At 40.6% G+C, this 26,150-nt stretch overlaps 1 protein-coding gene across 7 annotated transcripts in view; it reads right to left on the reverse strand.

The window, feature by feature from the left end:
* The window catches only part of PLXNB2 (plexin B2), a 263,445-nt gene that overhangs the window by 49,508 nt on the left and 187,787 nt on the right, over positions 1 to 26,150 (reverse strand). For all 7 annotated transcript variants that reach the window (XM_072860778.1, XM_072860825.1, XM_072860814.1 and 4 more), the window contains 10 exons: positions 22,844 to 22,944; positions 20,523 to 20,649; positions 18,641 to 18,785; positions 16,215 to 16,329; positions 15,383 to 15,488; positions 14,809 to 14,910; positions 9,162 to 9,254; positions 7,896 to 7,977; positions 3,394 to 3,566; positions 961 to 1,109 (listed from right to left, as the gene is read on the reverse strand). In XM_072860778.1, coding sequence (XP_072716879.1) covers positions 961 to 1,109; positions 3,394 to 3,566; positions 7,896 to 7,977; positions 9,162 to 9,254; positions 14,809 to 14,910; positions 15,383 to 15,488; positions 16,215 to 16,329; positions 18,641 to 18,785; positions 20,523 to 20,649; positions 22,844 to 22,944 — 1,193 coding nt within the window. The remainder of the gene's footprint in view (positions 1 to 960; positions 1,110 to 3,393; positions 3,567 to 7,895; positions 7,978 to 9,161; positions 9,255 to 14,808; positions 14,911 to 15,382; positions 15,489 to 16,214; positions 16,330 to 18,640; positions 18,786 to 20,522; positions 20,650 to 22,843; positions 22,945 to 26,150) is intronic.

Consider the following 26,150-nt stretch of genomic DNA (forward strand, 5'->3'; position numbering starts at 1 on the left):
ACTAAAGCTAAACTTTTTTAAAAAGCTAAAAAAATCACTCAGGTATCTTCAAAATCCCTTTCAAAACACACCACAGAAATAGCAAAAAGTTACTGTATTACACTTTAAATTAACTGAAGGGAAAGAAAGCCAAGGTTTCAACTGCAGCTTTAAATATCAAAAGTGAATGAAAGAAAAATCACACTGCTTAAAATATGTCATTACTCTTAATATTACTACTGAACCTTCATGCTATGCTTTTTATCAGCTCATATCAAAAGGGTATTTCCCTCTCGAAATTAGATGCTTGATATAATCTGTAGTAAACACCTAGATACCTAGAAGAATTTAGGCACTTTGTTTTAATTTTTGGCACTGCTTAAGAGTGTGACAAGTAATCCGCAAAACATCTACCAACCTGCTTAGGCAATTCAACATCCATGGACTTGTTGGCTCTGCGATGAAACTTAGTCATCTAAAGCTAAACCAAAACTCTGGGCTCCCTCCCTTCCCCCAGGAAAGAAACTTTGTGGCTGGACTAAAACAAAAAGATTTAAGCTTCCTCTTGCTTTGCCTACTTTCCCATAAATCTTGTATGCTTGGCTGTGCTGTGGTTCAGATTTAGCAAAGATTTTAACGACTAGATGCACACCTATGATGCCTTTAATTTAAAAACAAATAAATAGTCTTAAGATATCTAAGTAATAGTTTATGAAAGCTTTTCAAACAAATAAGGAAAAAAAATTCAATCAATCAGAAGCAGGATGGTAGTACGCTATTGTAAATTTGCTGCTGTGTTAGAATCTGTAACAATTTTAAACAAAGACTCAGACATGTTACTATGAAATAGTGCAGGTATCTCACACTAGTTCTTTCTTCTATTGATAATCTTTTATAACCACAGGAAGATCATCTTCTCCTGAAAATGCACAGAAGTTCCTTTTTTCTTCTAAAATCTTGTGAAAAATATCCAGCAATTACCTTGTAGAAACAGAGTAGAATTCCTTTTTGAAAAGACATTCCTTGTCTGCCACCGTAATATTTTTTACATCTTCTGCTTTTATTCCCAAATTAGATCCCATAATGGTCAAAAGAATTCCACCACTTAGTGGTCCAGTTTTTGGCTCAATCTGTGTTTGCATGAGGGAAGGTTAAAAAAAAAGCAAAATTAAATACTGCAGTGACCACGTCGCTCTTTCATATTATTTAAAGCCACTTTGACTTACCCATACTTGAAATGCAAAAGATGTTTCTTGTCGGACCCCCACAAAAACACGCTATGTACCTTTTTAATGTTAATTAAACATTTGCTAGCTCAGAACCAGTGTTCATCAGCTGCAGATTTCATGTCTCCTGTGGCAGACTGTTATGTACAAAACTCTTGCTTGGTGTTCACTGTGTTTTAAGTTTGCTTCCTCCGCTAAAGCACTGTGATTTTGAAAAGCAAATGGATTGGGGTCCTCTCACAATCATTCCACAGAGCTTTTCCAGCATTTTTTGGCCATGATTTTCTCCCTTTAGGTTCACATCAGAACAGTGCACCTTCCTAACACACAGTGCTGCCCCACATAGTGTCTTCAAAAGTTCCTCTAGTCCCCTGATCTTCCTTATTGCATCAAATGGTAGGAAACTGCAGTACATGGGCTAATGCTAATTAAATAATTTGCAATTGAAATGAGGACTGAGAAAATCCTGCAGTTGCAGTGGACTTCTCAGGTTGAAATATGGCCTGAACAGGCACTTGAATTCTGAATATTTGCTGGGAGACTAACCAGCTTTCCTATGTAATATTTGGAGCACCTCCAGCAAGACCTTTTCAGGTCTTCAGCTTTGGAGGGCTGCAAGTTTAGCATCAAGAAGAGGGAGGTTGCACAGTCCCAAATGCAGTAATTGGAAGCCAAACAAATACAGCTTCTGAAAGTCTGGACTTTAATGTCTGCTCCATCAAAATCAGAGTTTCTTAGATCTAAGCAAGTCTGAGCACAGAGACATGGCTGCTGCTGCCTGCTGCCCAGCCCAGCTGCAGAAGCACTTGCTCTGTTTCCCACTGGTTCAACTTCCTAAAACTTCTGCCCGCTGGCCATCCTTATGCACTCAACCTGTAAATAAACTAGCTGAAAAATGAGTCAATGGTTTGTGTAGATGTTTCCAAATACTTTGTTCAAATCTGAAGCTAACAAAAGCTTTGAAAAAAATAATATTTTAGTCTTTAGTATTTAATCCACAATCATGTACAAACAGTATCCCAGGTGAAAACACATTTATTTTCCGTAATTTTCCTCTTCCTTCCCACTCAAATCATCTTTATCTGGGCACAGCTATCATACAAGTATTCTTCTCCACACTTTCTGTCGAGATTTCAGGATTTGCCTTCCTTGGCAGCCTTCAGCTGTTTACCTGCCTTTTCTTCTTAGATACACCATCATGGACAACCTCATCCAGCGTGCTGCTGGTCTGCCTGTACCCATACTGCACCTCTAACCACGGCCTCAGGAGATTCAGCGTCTCTACCAGTTTCAGTCACAGGTTTCAGACTTAAACAGTTCCTATTGAGCAAAACATCCCTGTTACGACTCTCAACCTCTGTCATGTACCGCATTTTGTGATAGCCTGGGATATGTTCTCATCAAACAGTGTGTCTGAGTTGCAAAGTACTGATACCACTGTCGCAGCAATTTAGATTTGCCGAATGAATGGAAGTACCTATCACCCTTTTCTCGACAATTATGCCCAGAAAACAGGATTTGGCTTGTTGCTGAAAAGGACAAGGATTTATCACTTCTTGCTTTGGCTACTGGTCCACCAAGGTGGACAACGCTCTTCCCTTGCCCTGGGTGAACGCACCAACTGCAGAGGAAGTCAGGGGTGCACATGTGGCCTCTCTGACTTCTTACATTCAAATTCTACAGCCTTAGGTTTGACTGGTGTGGACTGGAAAATATCACTGACACCTGTAAAACACATTGTGACGCAGAAACAGCCTGCTCCCTTATTAAATACTATTTAAAAGTCTACTTTGAAGCCTGTTAATGAGCCTGCTTAAGTGCTTGTAGTTCCAGGAGCAGTGAACCTCTCTTACAGACTTATTTCAGGTAGAAAGGAGTTCAGGAGAGAAAAAAATCCATGCTAATTCCCAAGAATCAAGTGCCACCTTTAAGCGTACACTGCTAGCCTGGCTTCTGGCAAAGCGAGGACAAGGTTTGAAAAACAAGGAGTCTCAAAGACTCCATTCAGTCTCTTATTTTGAGTCTTTACAAATCTCTCACACACATCACTACTGGCATTATTTCCTTGCAGCTATTTCAGAGGCTTACTTAACACCCTAGGAAAAAAACTGCCTTTCAGTATGAGCTTGCTTGGATGCTTTCTCCTGAAAAATAATAAACTGGTAGGGAGAGAAAAAAGCAATCTTACGCGAGTGATTTCTGGATGAGGACACGTGTTGGTGGGAGGAGCGTGACAGAGTTTTGCATAAACGCACTTGCTGGGCTTGCCATCTTCTTCACACCAGACACACTTATAGTCGTGATGGGCCGCGAGGCATAAGCTGCAGTCACTTCGTCCATAAGAGCAGTTGTACAGAGTCACTGAAATTTGAATGGTAAATGCACTTAGACATTTTCCTCTGTTTTAAGGATATTCAGTGTGTTATAGGAAGGAAAATTAATCCTATGTACAAAGCCTGCCTGTTGCTCAGTTGAGTCCTGTGAAGAATATGCACACTCTATACTTAACCCCTGAATGATGATGAGAGAAAAGTGTATTTTTCCCTATATGGAAAACCCTGAAATCTGTCCATGTGCAGAGTATGAATAAACTATCAAGTAGAACCCAAACACGTTTTTGTCACTCAGGCATTGTCAAAACGTTTAAGTACAAAGTCCTTTCTTTGGCTATCCTCAATGAACCTGCCTATACAACTGTTCAAAGACTAGTTCAAACAAACAGGTCCTCCTGGTGTACCAGGAGTCAGACGTGGAAGGGTACAAACTCTGCGTGGGTGTCGGTAGGGACAGACATCAGCTGGCCTGGGACCTCTGCCAGTCGCATATTTAAAGGAAGAGAGCTGCCTTTGTTGGCTGTTTCCAGGACATTTGGGCCTTTCCAAAATCATCGCTAAAGCCTGAACCGAATAGAAAGTTAACACTTAATGAAGTGTTACCCTTTTTTCAAGTTAATACCTCTTCACTTCTCCATTCTTCTCTACTTTCTTGCTTTTGTTTTCCCTTTTGTCTTGAATAGGTGTCCTGATGTACTGGGGTTTAATTCTAGTTTTTCTGAGCCAAGAAATCAGGTCTGACAGTCATGCCTCTCTTACTGATGAACCACGCACCAACTGTTCCAGACACCAGGCTTGTTTTGGCCCCCATCAATCTCTAGCATGATGCACAGTCACTGAACAAAATTAATTTTCCCAAATAGAGGCAAAGCCTTGAGACATAGCTGGGTGGTTCAGAACCATAAGGAAAGCCTGGGGTTGCAAGAAAACATTTGGAGATGCACTTGAGAGCTAGCCCAGAAGAAAACAGACTGAAAAGATGCCACACGTTTTTCTAGGGGAAGCGGGCAAGTTGCACAGATAACTCAGCGTGTGAGTTCTGTGCTTCCCTGGGAAGGTGAGCTGATTATCGTAAAGAGGGGAACTTCTTGCTCCCTCCTTTTCTGCTCCTTCCCTTCATCCCTCCTTCTCTCTATTTTTGGCTGCTCTTTTTTTCTGGCCACACAGCCTCACCCTCTGCCACCGAGGCTCTGGCACTTGTTGACTCTTCTTGTAAATCAACTTAATTTACCAGAACAGCAGAAAACTATCCAGGTTTCCTCCTGTGCTCTTTCAAGAGTTAAATGTGCTCACAGATGGGAGTGGAGAGTACAAGACAGAGACTCTACATCTCCACTTTCCAGTAGTGATAAGCTGTTTTATGTGCTCATTAAGTGTCAAGAAATGGCACCTTTTGTGACATTGGTTTTTTTTTCAAAGGAGTTTCATCCTTAAAGATGCAGGAAGCAAAGCGAAGTAAACAGAGGTGATCAGATGTGGGCAAGCGAGACTAGGATAAATCCCTTTGAGACTGCATATGGTAAAGGCCATCAAAAATGTCTATTTAAAGAAAGCTTTTATTCTCAGAGGAGCAGGACTCTAGGAAAGACACCAGCAAAAGCACCCTCCAGTCACTAGCATTTCAATGCACTTGATATCTTCCTAGATAACAGCAGCAGCGGTAGCTTTTAAAATCTAATTCCAAGAGGCTACCATGTCAGATTCCTACTGAAATGAAAAAGTAAAATGAGAATGCTGTTTTTCAATTATTTTTCAGCAGTGCCCTTATTCCCCTGCCAGGCATGAACAATATTACGGATGCCCAAAACTTGGCTACAATCTCTCTGCCACTTGCATGAGAGCACACAACCTCACAAGGGCAGTTTTTCTCTAAATGATGCATATTTAAAAACCTCAGCATTCAGTTTCACAGCTAGTCTTTAGTAGGATAATACATTTTTATTCTTTCCCTTACAGTGAGGAGTTAATGCAATGATGAAGGCTGGTTTTAACCCTTCTTACATCTAATCAGCCTATCCACTTGATTTCAAGTAGCTCTACCAGCACAAACTCAGTCGAGACATCATTGGAGGTGTATGCAAAGCTGAGGGACTTTGGCATTTGTAAGAACGAATCAATGAGAAAGAGCATCCATTTGATTCAACCCCTATCTTGAATTCTCAAGGAATCGATGAGCACAAAGCAGGAGTAGCATCATTTGCTTCATATACTGAGCACATCAATACAGAAGTCACTGAGCAACGAATACAACCCAAGCAATATTTTCAACAGTTTGTGTGTTAACTATTCACTCTGTATGTTGGATGTGAACGTAATGCTGGGGAAAAGCACCAGGCTGACAGCCCTGGTACACTGCTGCTTGCTTTTATAAGCAGAAGAGACGGTTTGGGCAGCGGCAAGGAAAAGTTTCCCCATGTCTATGCCGCAAATTGCTTTCGCAGGAACCAGATTGCTTTCTTAATCCAGCACTCTGAAAGGCTGCTACTGCACAGGGACTTGAGCAGGTAATATTGTTAAACAAATCTTCCCCTTGCCTTCCTAGACCCTGCATTTCCCACCCACACCACCACATGGCCACCTGATATAGCATGGGAATACACTTACTGAATGACTTTGTTATCCTGCATCGGCTGGACAGGGATTTTCATCCCATCCCTCAGTAAACAATGTCAGTGCTGCAATGTCTTGATGTCCCTCACATCCAGTTGCATACATGCAACAGAGAAAGCTACGGCCTTAAAGCATTAAACACTCCCCCTGTTCACTGATCAGCTCATTAAATGTACCAGCAGCAAGCCACTCATTAGATTCAGACTCTTATCCATCACCTTGAGATACCAGCCGTGAAATCATTGATAAAAAGGACAAAGGATAAAAGGGATATATTGGATTTCATACTGTTCAGAACCCCTGATGGCTTGAGATGTAAAAACGCTATCGTAACTTAGTATTCACTAAGTGTTATACAAAGAAAGGGTTCTTTCACTGGCAGGTTCAAAGGTGCTTCTCAGCAGCAACCATATACCCAAAGCCAATTCTTTTTAAGATGCATAAAAAACATTACGCTCCAGATTTCATGTGGCAAGGAAATTTAAAAGCAAGAGAGAATTTGGATTAAAAAAATCCCTTTCATAATAAAAAGAGACATTTGTTTATAATTTTTAAATTCCCCTCTTGCAAGGGCTCTATATTTCAACTTGAATGACAACATTTCTTTAATAATTTAGCTACTTCTTTTTTTCTATGTTTTTCCCAGACTGGCAAAAAAGATGTTGGGAATATTTGGTCAAAATTCTGCAGTTTTAAACACCACAGCCTTTGGAATGGAAATTAAGACAGTGTGAGATTGTAATATGACCTCCCCATAACGTTCATGCCAGGTCCTCTTTTAAGTGCTTTCAACACTGCACACAGAGCCATAGGGAAAATCTTCTAAAAACATACTTCTATGCTGCCACTAAGAAAGGGAATAAATTTAAATATTGTACAGATGGAAAAATATGGTCTGAAGATTTAATCTGCAGTGGAAATTACTTGGGGGCAGTATTAGTTTTCCTGACATTGACTCATCACACAAGTAACAAGTGTGCTGCCTTGCCGTTTTTGCAAGATTATGCCTTAAATTTCAGTCCAAAGGAGTGTAAGGTATGTCCCAGCTCTCAGATACTGCTCCACTGATTTTGATGGAGCTTCCTCACCTCAGCTCAGGACTAGGCTCACAGACATAATTGCTTCATCGTTGTACATTGAAAGAAATAAAAATAAAGAAATAAGCAATTTATATCAGAGACCAAGTCTTTGTGCTATAAAACTTAATATACTTTTTGTTGCCATAGAAATAAATGAATAAAGTAATCAGCTGAAAGCACACTGAATGTTTCTGTGTATTGCTGATCTCCAGCAGACATAAAGACTGCAGAACCTGTCTGAACTGAGACCCAGCTTAAAGTTGAGATTTCAGGTGAAGTCCATACAAGGGGCAGTGAGAAGGAGCCCCTTTCTGCTATGGGAGGGGGCAAGTTCATTGGGGAAGGAGAAATGGCCATCGAAAAAACATACATCAAACTACTTAGGTACTTTTGAACTGTGAAGCTTTGCTATTAAGATTGCCCTTCAGAGCAAAAGCAAACCTGAAAATAATGGTAGCATATTTAAAACAGCTTTTAATACATACAACACTGATGTTTAATTCATGAGTTTAGTATTAATAACTTTTGATCTGTCAGATTTAATCGTTTTGCCCAAACCAGTAAAACCTACAAAGGTAACATTCTTGTTCACAGGACTCCAAATTATGAAGGAATAGATTTCTGTTTACTGTAATTAACCTCCCTTTAATCCTGTATTTCATACTTACCCATCAGTTTGCTGTCAATCTCGACCTGATCTGTTTTTACGGATAAGTTAAGTTGCACGGTTTCATTTGCACTATAGGAAAACTGGAAAAGATGACACAATAGAGATATTTATACCTTTATTTGGCAAGGTTAATTTCATGCGTTTTCTATGAGTCTCAGTAATCAGAGCTGTGAAGGTTTTAGAAACTATCCCAAACCTTATGGTCTTTTTTTCATCTTGGCCAAATAAATTTATAGACAAATGTTTTAATGAATCTAATCCTTCGCAACCAGAATTTTCAAGTATCAAGGGACAGCAATATCTGAATACCTGCTTTTCATTAATTTAATTTACATTTGGTTATAAGTATCCTCGTAGCAAAGGTACTGTTCAGATTCAGTGAGTATAGCTGCTGACCCTGCTGAGTTCTCCCTTCCCACACCATCTGGCCCCATTACTTCTGTGGACACGGCAGACTCGCATCACATGGAGGGGAAATCTCTTGCATCTTTTGCAGTGCAACCCCCTCGTTATAGCCAAAGCACAAGGTTCACATGCTCCAAGACATAAGCTTCTGCTCAGGTTGAAAGACAGCAGCAATAACAACCGGTGGGAAAGAAAAAGAGCAAAGAAAAATACAATGGCTTTATAAAGCAAATGCTTTGTGCTAGGCTCAAATGCTGCATAAAATGCTAATTAGTTCTCAAAACTACTTTGTTAGTAAGCTTATAAGACATAAAGGTTAAAGTCAGCATAATGTTTGTGAGTCCAACTTTGAGCTTGGTAAATAGACTAATTTTTTGAATATTATTTCCTTTCTCTGTAAAATAAACCAGAGTGAAAGAAGCATAGCTAGTAAGTTGCCAAACAACAACATACTGTTACCATTCCCATTTTTACAGATGTACAATGGGAAAGATAATGAACTGGAGAGGGAGAGCTCTGAAATTCTCATCTTCTATCCTCAATGATTTCACCAGATTGCATAAAAAGTGAAGAATAAAAGAGGAATGGTCTTGAATTCCTCCAGGGACAGTTCAATGAATCCACGGATTGCGTAGATAGAGAAATCAAGGAGAAAGATAGAGGGCTTTGAGGGGAGACCCCAGGAGCTCTGAGCCAAAGCTGCTGCCTTTGACTGCTACTGCCAAAGGAGAATCTCCATCAGAGGTGACTTTCTTCTCTGAGGGAAACCAATATTACGCCTATATTTCTGGACACATGTGGACACTGGGACTTTAAAAACTTCATATGTTTGGTAGGTGAATCATATTTTTGCACTTACCTCTTTACTCACAAATGAAAATTTTCCTTCATCTGATTCATCAACAGGAGCTTCGAATTCAAATTGCTTGTTCTTAACCACAAATTTTTTATCCTATGGAAGAGAAAAGTTCAGCTTAAAATTTGTACAGCATCAGCAAGCGTAATAAAATATCACCAGGCAATATCCTGTTCAGCTCTGGCAGTAATAAGACCAAATGGAGAAGGCTAACCAGTTAAAGTCATCTCCTGAAAACAAAGCTAGTTAAACACTGAGCCAGTGCAATCTGCTGCTTTGCTGCACCCTCCCAACGTTCATTAAAGGTGGAAGCACTAGAGCACTACAAATAAAGCAAGAACATACCTAGCACTCTGTTTCAGGGAACAGTAAGAAAAAGCCAAGAGATGTGAATACTGGATGGCTTCACACATCAGATGTGTTATTAACAGAGCTGTGTGAGTTCTGCCCTTTAAGGTTTTCTCCGTAGGGTTCCTGGGCAGAGCAGGAATGCAAGAATTACAAGATAAACCGGAATGAACATCCCTCAGACCTTGCTGGCTTTGTTTCTCCTGCCTCACCACGACTTCAGCTGTGTTTTCACAGGACAGGCTTTGATAGCAGCACCAGCTTAAGGGTATTCCTGCCTCCTAGACACCTTCTTCCCACTCTCTTCTCCCTAAGCCCTAAATCCATTCATTCCTGCCTTTAGGCTGCAGCACATACTGACCTGCACTGCACTGGCAAAACTCTCAGCTCAGTTTTTCTGTGATTCAGCTGAGGAACTGAGCTGGCTAAAAACCAAACACATCACCCCTTGACACTGTTTCTGTGCTGGGTCCTTCTCCTGCTCTGGCCCATAGCACAGCTGCACAAACAGCTTTGCCAGAAGAACGAGAGAAAGAAATAAGTAGCAAAGATATTTTCAGGCAGTATTGTTGGTAAAGACTTATGAAATCAGAGCCCACTGAGGCTCCCCAGGGACAAGACCACCTTCACCTTTTTAGAATCACAGAATACCTTGGGTTGGAAGGGACCTTCAAACATCATCTAGTCCAACCTCCCTGACACGGGCAGGGACATCTTTCCCTAGATCAGGTTGCTCAAAGCCCCATCCAACCTGACCTTGAACACTTCCAATGATGGAGCAGCCACAACTTCTCTGGGCAACCTGTTCCAGTGTCTCACCACTCTCATCGTAAAGAACTTCTTCCTTATATCCAATCTAAACATACCTTCCTTCAGTTTAAAACCTTTGTCCCTTGTCCTGTCAATACAGGCCTTGGTAAAGTCTCTCTCCATCTTTCTTACAAGCCCCCTTTATATATTGAAAAGCCGCAAAAAGGTCTCCCCAGAGCCTTCTCTTCTCCAGGCTGAACAACCCCAACTCTCTCAGCCTGTCCTCATAGGAGAGGTGTTCCATCCCTCTGAGCATTTTTGTGGTCCTCCTCTGGACCTGCTCCAACAGGTCCATGTCTTTCCTGTGCTGAGGACTCCAGAGCTGGACGCAGTACTCCAGGTGGGGTCTCACCAGAGCAGAGTAGAGGGGGAGAATCACCTCTCTCAACCTGCTGGCCATGCTTATTTTTATGCAGCCCCAGATACAATTGGCTTTCTGGGCTGCAAGCGCACATTGCGGGCTCATATCTAAGTTTTCATCCACCAGTCTCCCCAGGTCCTTCTCCACAGGGTTATTCTCAATCCTTTCATCCCCCAGCCTGTATTGATATTGGGGATTGCTCCAACCCAGGTGCAGGACCTTGAACTTGGCCTTGTTGAAACTTCATGAGAACTTCGCTTTGATACCTTCTGTGGATGTAAAGAACTAGTCCCTGCTTTTGTCCAGAACCACTTAAGTCTTGGAGTACATGGCAAAAAAATAATGGTTACTTGATTCCTCTTTCCTGCTCCAAGGGTTAGTAAGTTGTCTCCTGCTGTCATCTAAGCCTTGTGTATGAGGATCTTATACTATTCATTTGTAGCTGCTTCTTCAATGCTGGAATCACTGGTAACTCACAGGCTACTAGATTTATCTAATTAGTGCAGTGGAAACCTTTCCTACTGCACTTTCACTGTGACAGGTTCAGTAGCAGACACAAGAGGCCACCAAGGTTTGGGGCAGAGGAGGAGCACACACTTTAACCACGTAAAGGGCCTGACTCCAGTCTCTGGCAGGTTTATGTTACAGAGGGGAACAGACCTTTTACTTCTTCCTTCTCAGAAGCTGCATATAGAAAATAAGCTACTGACTGAGCTCTGAAAAGCCTCTTCTAAAAGTTTTACAGCCCATTCTGCTTTCCAGAAAATGTCTACATACTCCAAGTTTTAAACCACCTTACAAATCTCTTTTTTGAGGAACACTGCCTCGCTTTCCCTACTCTACTTTTCAATATATAATATATTTTTCAAAAGTGTCCAAATTCTGCTGCTGCTGTGTAAGGCTTTCCCACACGCCTAACAGAAGGCGCTGGGAGAGGAGGGGAGCTTCGGTGTGCGTGACAGCTGCCACCTGGAGCGAACTGAAATCAGGAGTTGCTATACCAGCCTCTCGAGCAGAAGGCCACAGAGCTCACGTTCAGCAGTCTGGGTGCAAGAAGAGACATGTAGCAAACACTGGGAAGTCAGTTACACATCAGACACACATGACAAAGACAAATCCAAATGGGAAATTACTTTTAACGAAAATCTTTGGAGGGCTAATAAGCTTATCTTGATGCTGGTGCATCTGTCTCTTCTACTGTGCCAATCTTTCAAGGACTCAGCTGGAGAATGCCTCTCAGAAGTTGCATGCAATATGACTGATCAGTACTAAACTTTCCTCTCACCTGCTTGTCCTTGATGAGGCTATTCCCAAGAGAACGACAACAGCTTGGATTTACTTCTCCTTCCTACTGAAATTCTTTCAGAGGAAGGAGGGGCAGAAAAACAGCCAACAGCTTCTCCTCTTTTAGTCTATCTCCCTCCAGCAGAAGCCCTCATGAGGAGATTTATTCACTGTAGTGTAAGTGTTCACAAGTTGAGGCGCATACAAAAAGTGTGAGCTTATTCTTCCATCCTCAGTTCTGCAATAGCAGTTTTAGAAGCCGTCCACATCTCCTGCTGACTGGATAAGCCCAAACCTTCACTGCTAATCTCCATCTAGAAACAGGGGTGCTTATATGCATGATATTGGCTAGTGCACTTAGTCACCCATGATTAGGTAGGTTGTGCATCACCCTTTAAAGCAAAGCACAGATTAAACCAGGATAGTAGAGCTAGTAGTTCAAAGTGACAACAGAACCTTCATTCTTGCTGATCAACTTTTTCTAAGCAAGAATTTAGGCAAGGAAAACAGAAGGAAAATGGATATATACCAATGTTCTAATCAATAAAGACCTTAAATGTGCTCATAGCTGCATGACTGCTACCTCCAAACACACTGTAATGCCCAGCATACCCTGTGGCAAAATCGTTCCACATGAGAAGCCACGTGCTATTTTGCCTTTGGGCTGCAGGCCAACCCCTACAAAATATCCTTCCATGGCTTCTCCTGAGCCACCCTGCCCTCCATGAGATGTTTACCAAAGGCTGAGTCTAAGTTATGCCCTTACTCAAATGAACTTTCAGTAACCAAAGTTATTGCTTCAGATAGCATGACCCCACAGGCATGAGTGCCTGTACGATTACAACTGTTTCATGCCTTATTTGTCTGTTTTCACATATACTTAGAGGTTTGTGTATACAGCTGTAGTTACTGTGTGTGCCTATTCAAGTCCTGGCACTGAAGGCATTATTATTTTGGCTTAAAAATGCATGTCTGTACCAGGATATATGAGGCTGCTCCCATGACAGAGATGATGTTCCCACATGGCTCTCACCTAAGAAAAATTATTCTGACACCATTTGACACTCATTGCTCTCCAGCACCTTTCTGTCCTAGGGCCTATGCATTCATCTTACTTCTTACAGAGACTTGAATTCCATGTAAGCCTTCCCAGTTCCAAGTTAAATAAATGCATACTAGGTCTGGTCTGTAGGCAAACTGTTAAACACTGCTACCCATGACAAAGCATTCGATCCACAGGATGTGTCTGCCTTTGTTAAATGTAATTGATACCTCGAAGAAAAAACCAAAACGGGCAGAAGCATTTTCATTCCCTTTTCCCTACTAGTAGTTCAGACAGATTAAGGTGCTTATTCATGGAATGATAAACTAGATGAAGGAGTTTTTGGGTTCCTGCTGCTGTTTCTCCTCCTTGGAAGAAAAGGGTCCTCTAGAAGTCAAATTCAGCACAGCTAGATTATACATCTGCCCTGAATTTGTTCTCGAGAGAGAATGGGCTCTTCCACTTATATCAAGGGCGCAGGGAAAGATTTTCCTCTTGTGCAGAAAACCAGCTCTTCACAATGCCAGACAAAAGAAATGTGAGTAAATTCTCTGGAATACTTCTCCATTTTTAGCAAAGAGAACTGTGGCCTTTAGGTCAAGTGTTCTGTCCCACATCTTGCACACAGCCAGACATCCTACCAGGGACCAGTCCTGGCACCTCGGAGAACAGATCAAATTCACCAAATTGCTTTTCTTTGTTTACATATATTATAAGGTCTTCAAGCAAAAACGTTTCTTTTTGAACATATGTTTGTATAGCACGGTCTTGATATACGTATAGTGTAGTGATACACAGCATGGTCATTGTATGATTGTAGTGCTTATGGGTTGCTTTTCCCCCTTCTCTGAATATCCTTCTTACATTGTTACTCTCCAGACCTGTTTACCCTTTTCCATCCCTTGGCAGGCATAACAGAGGTGATAGAAGGACTTTGTAAGCTATACAGTACTTCAATTTGGCAAAAGAAAAAAAAAGCCCTCAGAAAACAAGAGCCTTCTTTCCCTTGATAGATGGCTGGTAGTTAAAGCAATCAATACAATCTCCAGTGTATCTATCATCAATTCACATTTACACAAAGACAACACAGAAACAAACAATAGAAACTAAGAACAAAACTAAAAACTAAGAAGTGGTTTTTAAGGTTCGTTTTTATTAAACTAACAATAACATTTTATGCATTGTCTAGGTTATAAAACAATTAAAAGATTGGAGGAAAACTCTGGCTTCTTAGAACCTTTGTAATTTACTTTCTGGTTACTTTCTGGGAGAAGCCTTTGCTATAGCTGAGAAAATACCCGATCTTCTGGTTTGATGATCACACACACAAAAAAAAGGCAAAAGATTATTTTATCCAAACTAAGAAACATTTAATTTCTGAGTGCATTTTTTTGTTTGAAAAGTGAAAACTGAATTAAGCACACAGAGTGATGTAATTCTAGAACAAAATAAAAGCGAGTATTTAATTAGAAAAAAGATATGAAACATTCACAATTCCTAAATCTCCTCTCATTTCATTAGGTGAAAAATAATTGTCAAGTGTTTCAGTAGGTCCAAATTACATTATTTAAAAAAAACCCCACATCTAGTAGTTAAAATATTTTGTCCAGCTCTGATTCTGTCTTGTGATGACTCTACCACAGTAACCAATATTATATCAAACTTGAATGTGTAGCTCTTTTCCTTCTTTAAAAACAATTACGAGCAGGATCTCCAAGGAACACAAACTAATGCTTTAGTCTAGGGGTGTGGCTGCAGTTTAAGTGGAATTCAAATGACAGCTAGCTTTGAATTAATCTGCTTACCCGATAATGCGCTAGATGTCTTCCCTCAAAATACACCGTTGTTCGGTACTCCATAGGTATTATTGGAGGGTTAGGGTTTAGAAACTGCGGGCATTCTTCTTCCTGGGGAGAGAAACATTTTATACGTTATTCCAAATAAAAGTCTTATCGCAACAAGCTCCGATGGCCTTCGGACAATGTAATGATTGTTCTGAAGAACTTCATGCTTAAAATACAGTGACAGATTTGATTACACCCTTTCAAATTAGACATGCTAAAAATGACTGCAGCATATGTCAAAGCTGTGGGTGATTATCTTTCTCAGCCTTGAAATCTTGTTCCTCCCATTGAAGCAAAATAGTAAAAGGAACAAAAATACGCTTTCAGGAGTTATTCAGTCTCACTGCCCCTCCTCAATCACATCCTTAAATTCCCACCCCCGCACTGTCACTAAAAAAAAAATATCTTACACTTCTGGAGTTAACTTTAGAATAATTTTTAAATCCCTAATTCAACCAACGGATATGAGAGAAAAGGCAAAGAAAATATTGAAGTGTTCTAATAAAAACCTAATAATCTTATTTTTAAACATTACCATGTTTTGTTTAATCACATCTTGTATTGAAGAAGAGGACTCATTACAGATATGACTCTTCCAGTCCCACTGGCAATTCCATCTATTGCTTGCACAGGAATAGCATCTACAAATATAACATGATAGTCATGACAAACTGTCAAGCTTTCTCCCCCATTGACAAAAAAAGTAAATGAAATTCCATCTTTATTCATGGAGGGTAGATCAATCTGTTACAGTGTCCTTACTATATTAAGCCGAAAACTTGATAGTAAGAACAGTTCAAGAACCCCCAAAAGCTATTTTCTCCCTTAAATATTTGAACAAGGATCAGAAATCTACAGCATCTTGCACAAACTTTGAGATCAAGTCTGAGAGGCCTGGAAATGATCTTGATCAACCTTCATACATAACATGGAACAAAGTGGGGTTTGGGTTGGCTGTGCCTGCCCCGGGGCAGCAACATCTCGAGCAGGGCAGATGATGGGGGCAGAGTCAGCTTTGATCATCCTATTTGAATGCACTTCAACCAAAGCACCAATCTAACATTTGAGGGAACAAGTAGATAAGCAGATGTCCACGGAGCTCACCTGCAATGGCAATCCAATGAACTGGCCTTTAATTATACGTGCCATGAATATTCCCATTCCACGTGGTTTATGTTACTGGCTCACCTGGTGCCCTTTAACTATTTTTCAACTCATTAAAATGTAAGAAAAAGGATTTGGACACCAGCAAATTTTGAGAGTGCCAAAGGCTTAATTATGAAATGATTGAGTAACTCAGCTGCCAGTTACCTGAAACACCATGCTACAGGATCTAAACACCTAAGTTAAGAAGCTGAAATACTTACGGTTGATTTTCAAGAAGATTCATTGCTTCTTCACAGTCATAAAAAGGGTAAGTATGTGACGCAAAAAATATGTTGTTCTTTACAAAGGTTAACCGAAGTGGAACTGAAACATGATCTATCACAAAAGAAAAAAAAAATCTAAGTGGTTGTTGAATTCTTCAGCTCTTGAGCTGAATCATACAATGATAATACTTTTATTATTTTACAGGACATAAGAACATATTTAACTATACTGTTGACACTCGGGATCTCATGACCTGTTATACGTCAGATCTATAAGTTCTGTTTTGTCTTTTTAAGCTTTGCAAATTTTTCAGCACATGGTTGTCAGAAGAAAAGCAGAGATGGGATAAAGGGCAGAAGCAAAATTATAGAATAGCTTTGTTTTTCAGAAGTGTTTCTCAGTGGTGCTATCATCATGCTAGAATTTTAAAGAATCTAGAATAATAAGGAAAACTGAATAAGGAGATAATTGAACACAGATGAAAACTGGCATGAGAACACTAATTTTAAATAAAACATTTTCTTAAATATGAATATGTCTGCATGTAAAATTACTTGTTTCATCTGTGAATTAAAACTGTCATTGTCATGTGAATTAAAGCAAGTGATCTTTGTGGTTAATGCCCAACAGTGCCTGCAATGCTAAGTTACCACAGGCACTTGTGATCTTCAGCTTGCTGTACACGATTTCTCCACAAATGTACTTCTTGTCTGGATCATTACTGAACTAAGAGTGGAAAATTTATCTTCAGAAAAGGGTGCTTTCCTCAGCGAAGCTGTTTGAAATACCTTTTTGCAGAAATCATTAAGCCCTTATAACAAGCTATTTCACAAGCTATTGGGCAATTTCAAACTCTGCTTTACTTGAGCAGGTTCTTCGAAGAAGCTGCTTGGCTGGAAGTCACCTTTGCCTGCACCGGGTCCCCTTGAATATTTCAGACTGGTAGGAATGCCAGGGGATTTCCTAACAACAGGACTGCAAAAAAGCATCCTTCCTCTCTAGAAATGTCCTATTCCCTTTGGAACCAACCACAACTAAAGTAATCCAGACTTTTCCAAACTCAATAGGGTTTCTTAACAGTAAGTGGATGGCTCAGGACTTTTTGTCACATGCCGCCAGGAACCACTGCCTGTGTTCATATCTGCCTTCTGCTGAAGTGTCTGCCAAGCTTCTCAGCATCCTTCCATTACTTTTAAACATCCTTTCAGATGGATCCCTGTCCAACCAACTCAGAGAGGCATATTATTTCTAGGTGACTTGGTTACTCTACTGCCATCCCTGACAGGCTTCTAGTCTCACATTTTATGCTGGAAGACATCAAGATGTCATGTTTATCAACCTGGTCACTTTATGTCCTGCTTTACAAAATATTTAGAGAATGTGAATTGGCCCTAAATAACAGAGTGCTGCTTTAACACTTAGCATAATCTGATATCGTGACACATCCCAGCTAGTTTAAAACTTAAGAGTGAGATTTTAACATCATTACTCTTCCTGCAACTAAAACTGGATTTTGACCTGTTTCAGCCTTAAGAGAATTGAAACTTATCTTAAAAAGTGCTTCCACGTACTGCTCTGACAGTTCATGGCTCTTGTGATACATATAAAAGGGTTATCCTCAGGGGTACCTCTGCAAGTTGCAAGAGCACCTATTTTTTTGTTTGTTTGTTTTTCCTTTTTTTTTAAAACTTGATACATAACAAACAGTGCTGTGTAACTAGTTTTATTCCATGTGTTTATGCATCAAGATGTATGAACTTAAAGCATGAATAAAGCACTATCTAGGAAATAGCACAAGAATTATAGTTGGCAACAGACCTTAAGAATATAATCAATGGTTCAGAACAATGATACAGCCTTTAATTATATGATCACATATTTTTCCACTGAACTTACTACTGCAGAAGCTGGAGGGCACGTAGTAGAAGAGGCAGAAGGCTTTATGAGAGAAAGGGCAGCCTTGTGACATGGACCAGAAAACAAGCCACTGAACTACAGCTGACTAGAGCAAAACTAAGATATCAGAGATGAAATACTTCACATTTGAAGCGCATATGCAGCTCTTCTGGCCCCACAACTCGGAGTGATAGGGTAAGATTAGAGAAGCTGGGGTTTTTTTGTGTGGGACACAGAACAGCACCTCTCTGGCTCCGTGTCTACGCCTCTGCCAAACTCCTGTTTCAGGTTCCTGGTAGAAACACTGGGAATGCTACAGCTTGTAAATACAGCAATGGAAAAAGTTTGAGCAAACATTTTTTTTTCAAATGTTTGAACGGACAAAGGTTAGCAATAGACTATTTGGGGAAAGGGACTGGAAGAGGAAAAAAAACTTGTATGCAGCTCATATAAGAGCATCACATTAGAAGCAGCAGGCTATGTTCTTTCCTTTTATTATACATGGAGGGTAGCAATATTTCTTTACCTTGACCTTTTGGTGTTGGTGGAATTGTATCAGGTGGATCACAGATAATAACCCCTTCTTTTAATTGAGCAGCATGGGTTTTTTCGCCAAATGTACACAAAACCTGGTCACTCTCAGTCAAAGTTGGCAATACAGTCAGTTCCACCTGGAAACAAAATTTTAAAAGGGTAAAATATTTGAAAGAAGCGAACCAAGACCCAGTAAGATTTATGGCTACAGCATTTCAGCTGCTCTTTTTTTTTTTGGCCAGCAGTGATATTTTGGCTAGTATCACAGAAGATGGTTCTCCCTTTCAATTTCTATTTCTTCCCATCTGCTAATCTTTTCTTCTAATACCTCTACGAATTTTTCAAGGCTGGGTCTATGTTGAATTACACTGGTACAAAACCCTCTTGTCCTGTCAATGCATTAGATCAGAACAAAAATGTCTGTACAGACACATCCAATGCCTTTTATTCTTGTCCTCAGCATCCAGTTTAGCAACAGTAAACAGAGTGGTTAACACTTAAATCCTGACGAACTTAATTAAAATTACATTAACCTTAGGTGTTACTAGTGAATAATGAAACCAAGGCTGGATGGGCTGGAAAAGCTGGAGTTTGAAACAGCTGAACAGAAAAGTGGCTTCCTCAAGGCTCAATGTACAGGAAAGAAACCCACTGAGATCTATCATTACTGCTGAGAAAGGATTTCTGAAAGAGTAATGGTGAGATCTTAACCTCCTTGAGGAAATTATCAATACAGAGTGCATGTGAGAAACCAAAAGCAAAATAAAAAGGGAAAACTTAGTAAGGGAAGAAGAAGAAATTGAAATGAAATTTTGGATGCTGTCCTTGATTTAATGCTTCATGTGTGTTAATTATACAGTTTAACTTTTTCCATTTTGTATTGCTATCATCCCTTTCACACTGAAACTGGTCCACTATGTTATGAGCTACAATGTTTTTTGGTAAGTAAAGGAATCATGAGGAGACAGCGGCATTAGCGATGGTACAGGCAGCATGTAAACGCTCATTTGAAGTTGGGTTTGGTGTTGTTTTTTAGACATTTTGGCCTCAGATGCTGATGTGACACACTAGAGACTCGTCAACACAAGTTGACAAGATCTGAACTGAGAGAAGGTGTGGATTTTAAGGGGACTAGTTACACTCTACTAACGTTTTTATTCAACACAGAAATGGCCTTAACACAATGCTGTTTACATCATTTAGGAATGGAATGAAACTGATTTGAATTAAAGTCTCTTTCTTGCTGATTAAGAGGGATTAAAAGCCATTTTACTGATTTTACTTGCTAAACACCCCCAGGAAGCCCTCAGTCTGCACTGGCATGCTCCATTTGGAGTTAGAACAAGCTATGACACCCTGGTCACACTCTGAACACTCAGTTTTGTTGCCACAAAGTCATTTTGCATGCTGAATTTACCTTCTCCATGTACCCAGACTTTGCTCTGTAGGCAAATCCACTGCTGATTTTAAAGCAACAGCTTATGGCTTCGCTGCTTACTTAAGTTTATGCTCAAGTAAGCTGAAAGGGCAGCATGAAATCTCCGCTATCAATTATTTTTTATGGGTTATACAACGTTGTACCACACTTTCATAATATTCAGATAAGTTTAAGTGCTTTATCATCCATACTAATGCATCATTTTGGTTTACAGAGAAGGTAAAAAAGAGCATTTCTTAGAAGAAAACATGAACTGCAACCTGCAAAAACAGCAGGCAAGAAAGAGCACTGTGAGAAACGCCAGAGACTGAGATACTCAAAACACTATCCTATTCCTAAGTCACCACTGTGCATAAAGAAACACAGATAGTAATCTTCTTGGTAGTCACATCAATGGGCTTTAAGAAAATGCAGGGAAAGCACTTTCTTGTCATACCTTTGCAGGGGCTCTGCGACTCATATTTAGAGGGTTTGCACTAATGATAGTCATGCATGTGCCACTTGGACTCCACAGCCAGTGGTTCTCCTTATCAGCTGTTCCACAGTCTGCCTTCTTTGTGCACCTGACAAAACAGGAACAAAAACCAGAGCAAAGCAATATTATAGCTGGACTCTGCTTTCTCTGAACTATGCAACAATTTCAGGATTAGAGACCGAAATTACAACACAAGATGATTGGGAATTTGCTTTAATATTGACTATTCAGGTTGCTAATAAAGAACTTTTAATAGAATAAATGGAGGAGTAAGTACTGATGGTTTGAGATGTCAAAAGCAAGTGGGGAAACATGTACCTATAATACTTTGGACACCACCTTGGATTAGACAACCCAAACCCCTAGAGAGGAAGTTTAGCACAGGAGCCATCAGGCAATGGAGCCATTGCCTTATCATCTGAAACCAGGCTGATTAATCTTCATGGTAATATATAACAAGCTCCCGAATGAGTGGGCACAGTATAGTTTTTCTGCAGGTCAAGTGGCAGACAGCTATGTGTTGTCAGTAAAAAAACACGTGAAGCATGAGAGTACAAACGCAATAAAGGAGTATTGCTAGGGGCACAGAGTCTTGTGGAGAGCTCCTGCGAAACCATAGCACTAGAAATGTTACTTTCGTGGTGAATGTTTTCATTAACTCCTGCCACTATTTAAGACCCTTCTCTGCCAGGGCACCATTACCATTACGGGAAGACAACAGCAGTTGTGCAGCCTCACCAAAAATATTGGGAGATTTTCCCAGCTCATGTACAAGAAGGACAGAAAGAAGAGATGCTGCAGTGTGGAAGCTGCATATGTGGCTACAAAAGCTTGTTGAAGTGTGTGTGGGGACAGTCTCATGCGTATTCTTTCCATTCTGTGCAAAGTTTAGGAGAAAATGCTGTAGGATCTCTGGCTGCTGTAGCAGAAGACTATTAACTCGTCAGGGACTTTAACACAGTGCAGTTGCTGGACAGTTCTGTCAACCCTACCCTTAAAGATATCATTTACATACAGAGTCTACATTCATATAACGTATCCCTAAACACACTATTAAGTGCCGTGTGTGATGATGAGACACAACTTGCTGCAGATGAGAAAAACATTAGAAATTAAACACTTTTTTCCTCTCATTGGAAATAAATACTAGCAAATTCAAAAATTCATGTTTGCCTGTTCTCAGAGACCATTAATACTTTGAGGTATTGAGGTCAGTGGTCATATCAGAAACCTGAAGGGAAATCTAGGGAAAATTGCCTTTTGTATGATATATGACACGGCATTCAACTCCCAGCAGCCCAGGAGGAGTTCAAGGTGTATATTCCAAATCCCCAGGTTTCATCCACAGCAGCTGAAACCCAGGGTGGAAGAGTTACAGTATATTACATAAACCTGCACGCACCGCATAAGTTTCTCTGCAGTGCTCCATATTATGCTACACATCAGGCTGATAGGTAACTTAATGTGATAGTTCACATTTTCAGACAGGAAGCTAGAAGCCTGAAATTCATCTGCATGCTATAATTAAATAGCCCCTTTGTTCCAACAGCAAGTACTTAGAATCACGAATTCCCAACCACTCATGCCAAGGGGTTAATTAACTTAGTAGTCAAAGAGAGAGCTGCAGGACCGCTCTTCCCTCTCGCCACTCCAGTCAATGAAGAATGCAAAGAAGAGACATTCCAGAGCTGTTCAGTGCTGTCCTAGTTTATATGTGTTTGAATATTAATTCAGTTAACCTCTGCAGATAGTCAGCCAAGTGCCACTTTCTGCTCTCCTACAGTTAGGTGAGGGTTCAGTGTAGCTATCTGTCTTGACAGATGACTTTTATATAAAAACAGCACTTGAGCTACATACTTTATTTCAGACATGAACAGTTTTTTCTTTTATGCTCTGTTTTACACTTTCCTGCTCTACTTAAAATATATGCTATATTTTCTGAATTTTAGATAGGGAGCACTCTTTTAATTTTTGGGAGAACATTTGACTGTACAGTTCAGAGAGTGATAATAAATGCAGTTAAAAGATATATACTGATTTTCAGTACCAGCAGAAAAGTATACATTTTCCCAAACTAATCAAATCTGCAGAAGTCAATGGGGACTTATCTGTGTGCACAGAAGATTGATATCAATGTCTGTGTGATAAAATTAAATCACTATCAGGAGCGTAAGGCTGAATACAAAAAGCTGGGATTGCTGCGCTGAGCGGTAACCCACAGCATGCGTCAAAATTTGAGCTATTCCACTGCCTGCACCTGAGAAAACACCGGCAGCACTCACCTGCCCTCTCTCACGCACCAGCCACAGTACGGATCCCTCGCTTGAGTACACTTCTCACAGTCCGAATATCTGTGGCAGTCCTGCACAGGTAGCCGATGCACCTGGAGAACCAAAAGTAAGGCAAATCGTAAGGGATCTGAAGAAGGCACAAGGAGACAGGAACATTTGTGGACAGGATTGCACAGCACCATTGCCTGTGGCAGCAGAATACTTGACCTTGTATTATTATGATCAGAGCTCAGTTTGATTTTGAGAAAATCCATACAAAACCAGAGTGTGGTTATCCCCCTTAACAAAGTCCAAATTTACACACTTTTCCTGCTCTTTTTCTCTCCAATATTCTCTAATCTCTCTCCACAGTAAGGTAGGACAGTGTTATAATCAAGAATCATGAGCAAGTCTCCAAAAATTGAGCTTTTCAGTCCCTTCAGTTACGTTACTTCTGGAAATCCGCATTACAGCAGCCACTGCAAGAACAGCAACTGCATGAACTGCTCTCCGAATTCAAGAAACAGCTACTGCTGGACAGATACTTTCAAAAGGCTAACTTGGTACTGGCTCGATCATTTTTTTAAACAGCATATCCTCCTCTCCATATCGCTAGCATGGAGATGAAATCATTTAGAAACACAACCTCAGTGGCACTTTTAGCCAGAAGGCATCTCAGAAAGTTTGCAAGCATGAGAGAGCCAAGGCGCTTTGGGTTACTGCACTTCTCCACGCATAACCCTCCACCATGCAATACATTCACGAAAGAAAATGGAAATAATTATGACAGGAAGCAGCAGGGAAAAGAGCATCATCAGTTCTCATGTCTCAATCCCCCAGTAAATATATGGCTTCTGGTTTTGATTTTCTTTGGTGCTGAGAATAAACAGTTTTATCTTTCTTTGGTGCACAGAAAAAGGAGCCAGCACACAACCATCCCTTTTAGTTATGCTGCTGAAATGATGCAAGAGGAGAACGGGACATACGCCTTCCTGTCGATGACTATGTTTTACTTTTCAAGAGCGCAAAATTCTAGCAACAGTAACTCTGAGATGTAAGCTTTCTTTTTTCTACTTTATCCTCTCATTTAAAACAACTGACAATTACAAAGCTACTTTGAAAGTCTGAGTTTGGCCTTTTCTTTCACATTTGGAGAGTTCAGTCTGACTCATGTAAGGAAAATGTCAACATTGGGTAGTTTTCTTGCATTTGTTAATACAGAGGTTTACCCTTTCAGCATTCTTTTCTTCCACAGTCTCTTACCTAACTGGAGCTGAGTTACTGGCACTCTGTTTCACTAACTGGTACCCCTGAGTAATTTAATATCCAGTGAATGGCTTTTTTATGACAAAGTATTTATTTCATAATTCTGGCAGGCAGAAACGAGCCCCAGAGATTGCCGTCTCTGCAAGTTTTATGTAAACTTAATGGATTTAAAAAAAAAAAAAAAAAAGCTGCTCCGTTTACAGCCAGCTTCAAAATACAGAGAAACAAATTTTAGAGATTCTCTAATTGGCACTCTTAATCAAAGAGCATGTTAAAAGCTAAAACAAGCAAACAAGCTAGTGATCGTAGTAAGTGACTGCCACAGGCTTCTGCTTTCCCTCCAAAATGGTATGTACCATGAGGCATCTGGGATCCTACCAGTGATGTTCACTTGTCACGAACCAGTGTGAGCATGGCAGGGGTGGTACGCTCCTTTCCAAGTTCCAAGAATCTGCAAGGGCTTTCTCCTGCTCTCTGCCCAAGCTCTGGGAGCAGAGCGGGGAGGAGGGGGCTGACTTTTGAAAGCATTTGCTCCAAGCCACCCACTGCTATTGATACAGCAGCAGAAGCTGGGAGGAGAAGTGAAACAGGAAAGCAAGAGCTTATTTCTCACTATGGCTTTTACCCTCTGTATCGTTCTTCCCTGTACTTCTCTCGATCTGATGTCTTTTTAAGGCAGCTTCAAGTTATCACCCATCACATCATCACTTTCACTTTGCTCAAGTGCTTACAGAGCCCAAGCAATTCATTTCCAAATGCTGAGGCAGGCTGCATCTGCCAGGTAGCTTAGCATTAAGCATGCCTATCAGCACAGCTAGCCTGCCCTTTATTGTTTACCTTATTTTAAATAACCCTAAACCATTTTAACTCCCAGGCCAGGGTTCTGATCTCTCTATTCCCACAACTCCCAGCCATGCTTAACCCAGAAGCGCATGTTTCAGCACTTATTCTTCTCCCCTCGCTTATGTCGCTTCGTTTCCCCCAGCTCCGAAGGCCTCCATTCTCGTCCTGTCTATCTGCTTCTAAAAGTGGGTGGGACTGCTCACTGTAATTAACTCCTGGAGATGACAGTAATGTAATGCCATCACAGAGCTCCCAACTCTAGTTATTCATATTTAAGCTGAACAGGTTTTAGAAAAGAAAACTATTATTCGCATTATTCAGAAACTGCAGTGTCTATGAGAGCTACTTGGAAAAGATTAAGCTGAAATCCTTTCTTTGGCGGAAGTTTGCCATTTTCTAAATTTAAACATTTTGTAGAAAGGGAATTTTTTTTTTTGCTAATTTTCTCTGAAAAATTTGTCTGTGGCCTTCCTAAATTCTACCAGTTCAAGCAGACTGTCAGCAGAAAACGTGTCTTCCTTCAAGATTGCTGCCACCCCTTATGCTGCTCAGCAGCTCACACCATAGCCTGGTGGGGACCTCAGGGCTTTTAAGCAACGTGCCAGCTTGTCAAACTGGGTGCCAGGCTGCCCAGGCTTTTGTGGACAACGTTGAAGTTTGGAGTTCTGTTCCAAATCTGAACAGAAGCCAAATGAGAAGTATCAACTACTCCAAAAAAAAATGAAGTAACCTCTCTCACACACTGTCATATTATTAAATGCTTTATCAGTCATTTATCTGGCACTTTTTCCAATGTGACTTCTAGCCTGAAAACCTTCAGCTAGAATATAACATTCCTGCAGCAGGAATTTATATGAATCCTTTTATAAAGCAAAGAACATTCTTCTCGTGCTGTTTTCCCCAAACATTCTCCTTTCACAGCTCCCCTCATTCTCCCCGTGTTACTGCTGCCTGAGCATTTCGCACACCCCATTCCATGTCACTGTCAGTGCTGCAGATGGTCACAGCCTGTCACCCACCCCGTCCTGGAGAGCTGCTGAACCACGTGTTTGAGACTGGCAGCTCCAGCCACCACAAGGAGAAGTGTCAGAAGAGGGTTACAGCTGGAAGTGAAGGAGAAATCTGGCATCCCTCTTGTCACCTACTTGCTTTTTAAAATTTCTTTCTTTACAAACCTCCATTGTGCCTCACCTGCCAGCACAGAGAAGGA

The sequence above is a fragment of the Ciconia boyciana genome, chromosome 1 (assembly GCF_034638445.1).
Source record: "Ciconia boyciana chromosome 1, ASM3463844v1, whole genome shotgun sequence".
NCBI classification, from domain to species: domain Eukaryota; kingdom Metazoa; phylum Chordata; class Aves; order Ciconiiformes; family Ciconiidae; genus Ciconia; species Ciconia boyciana.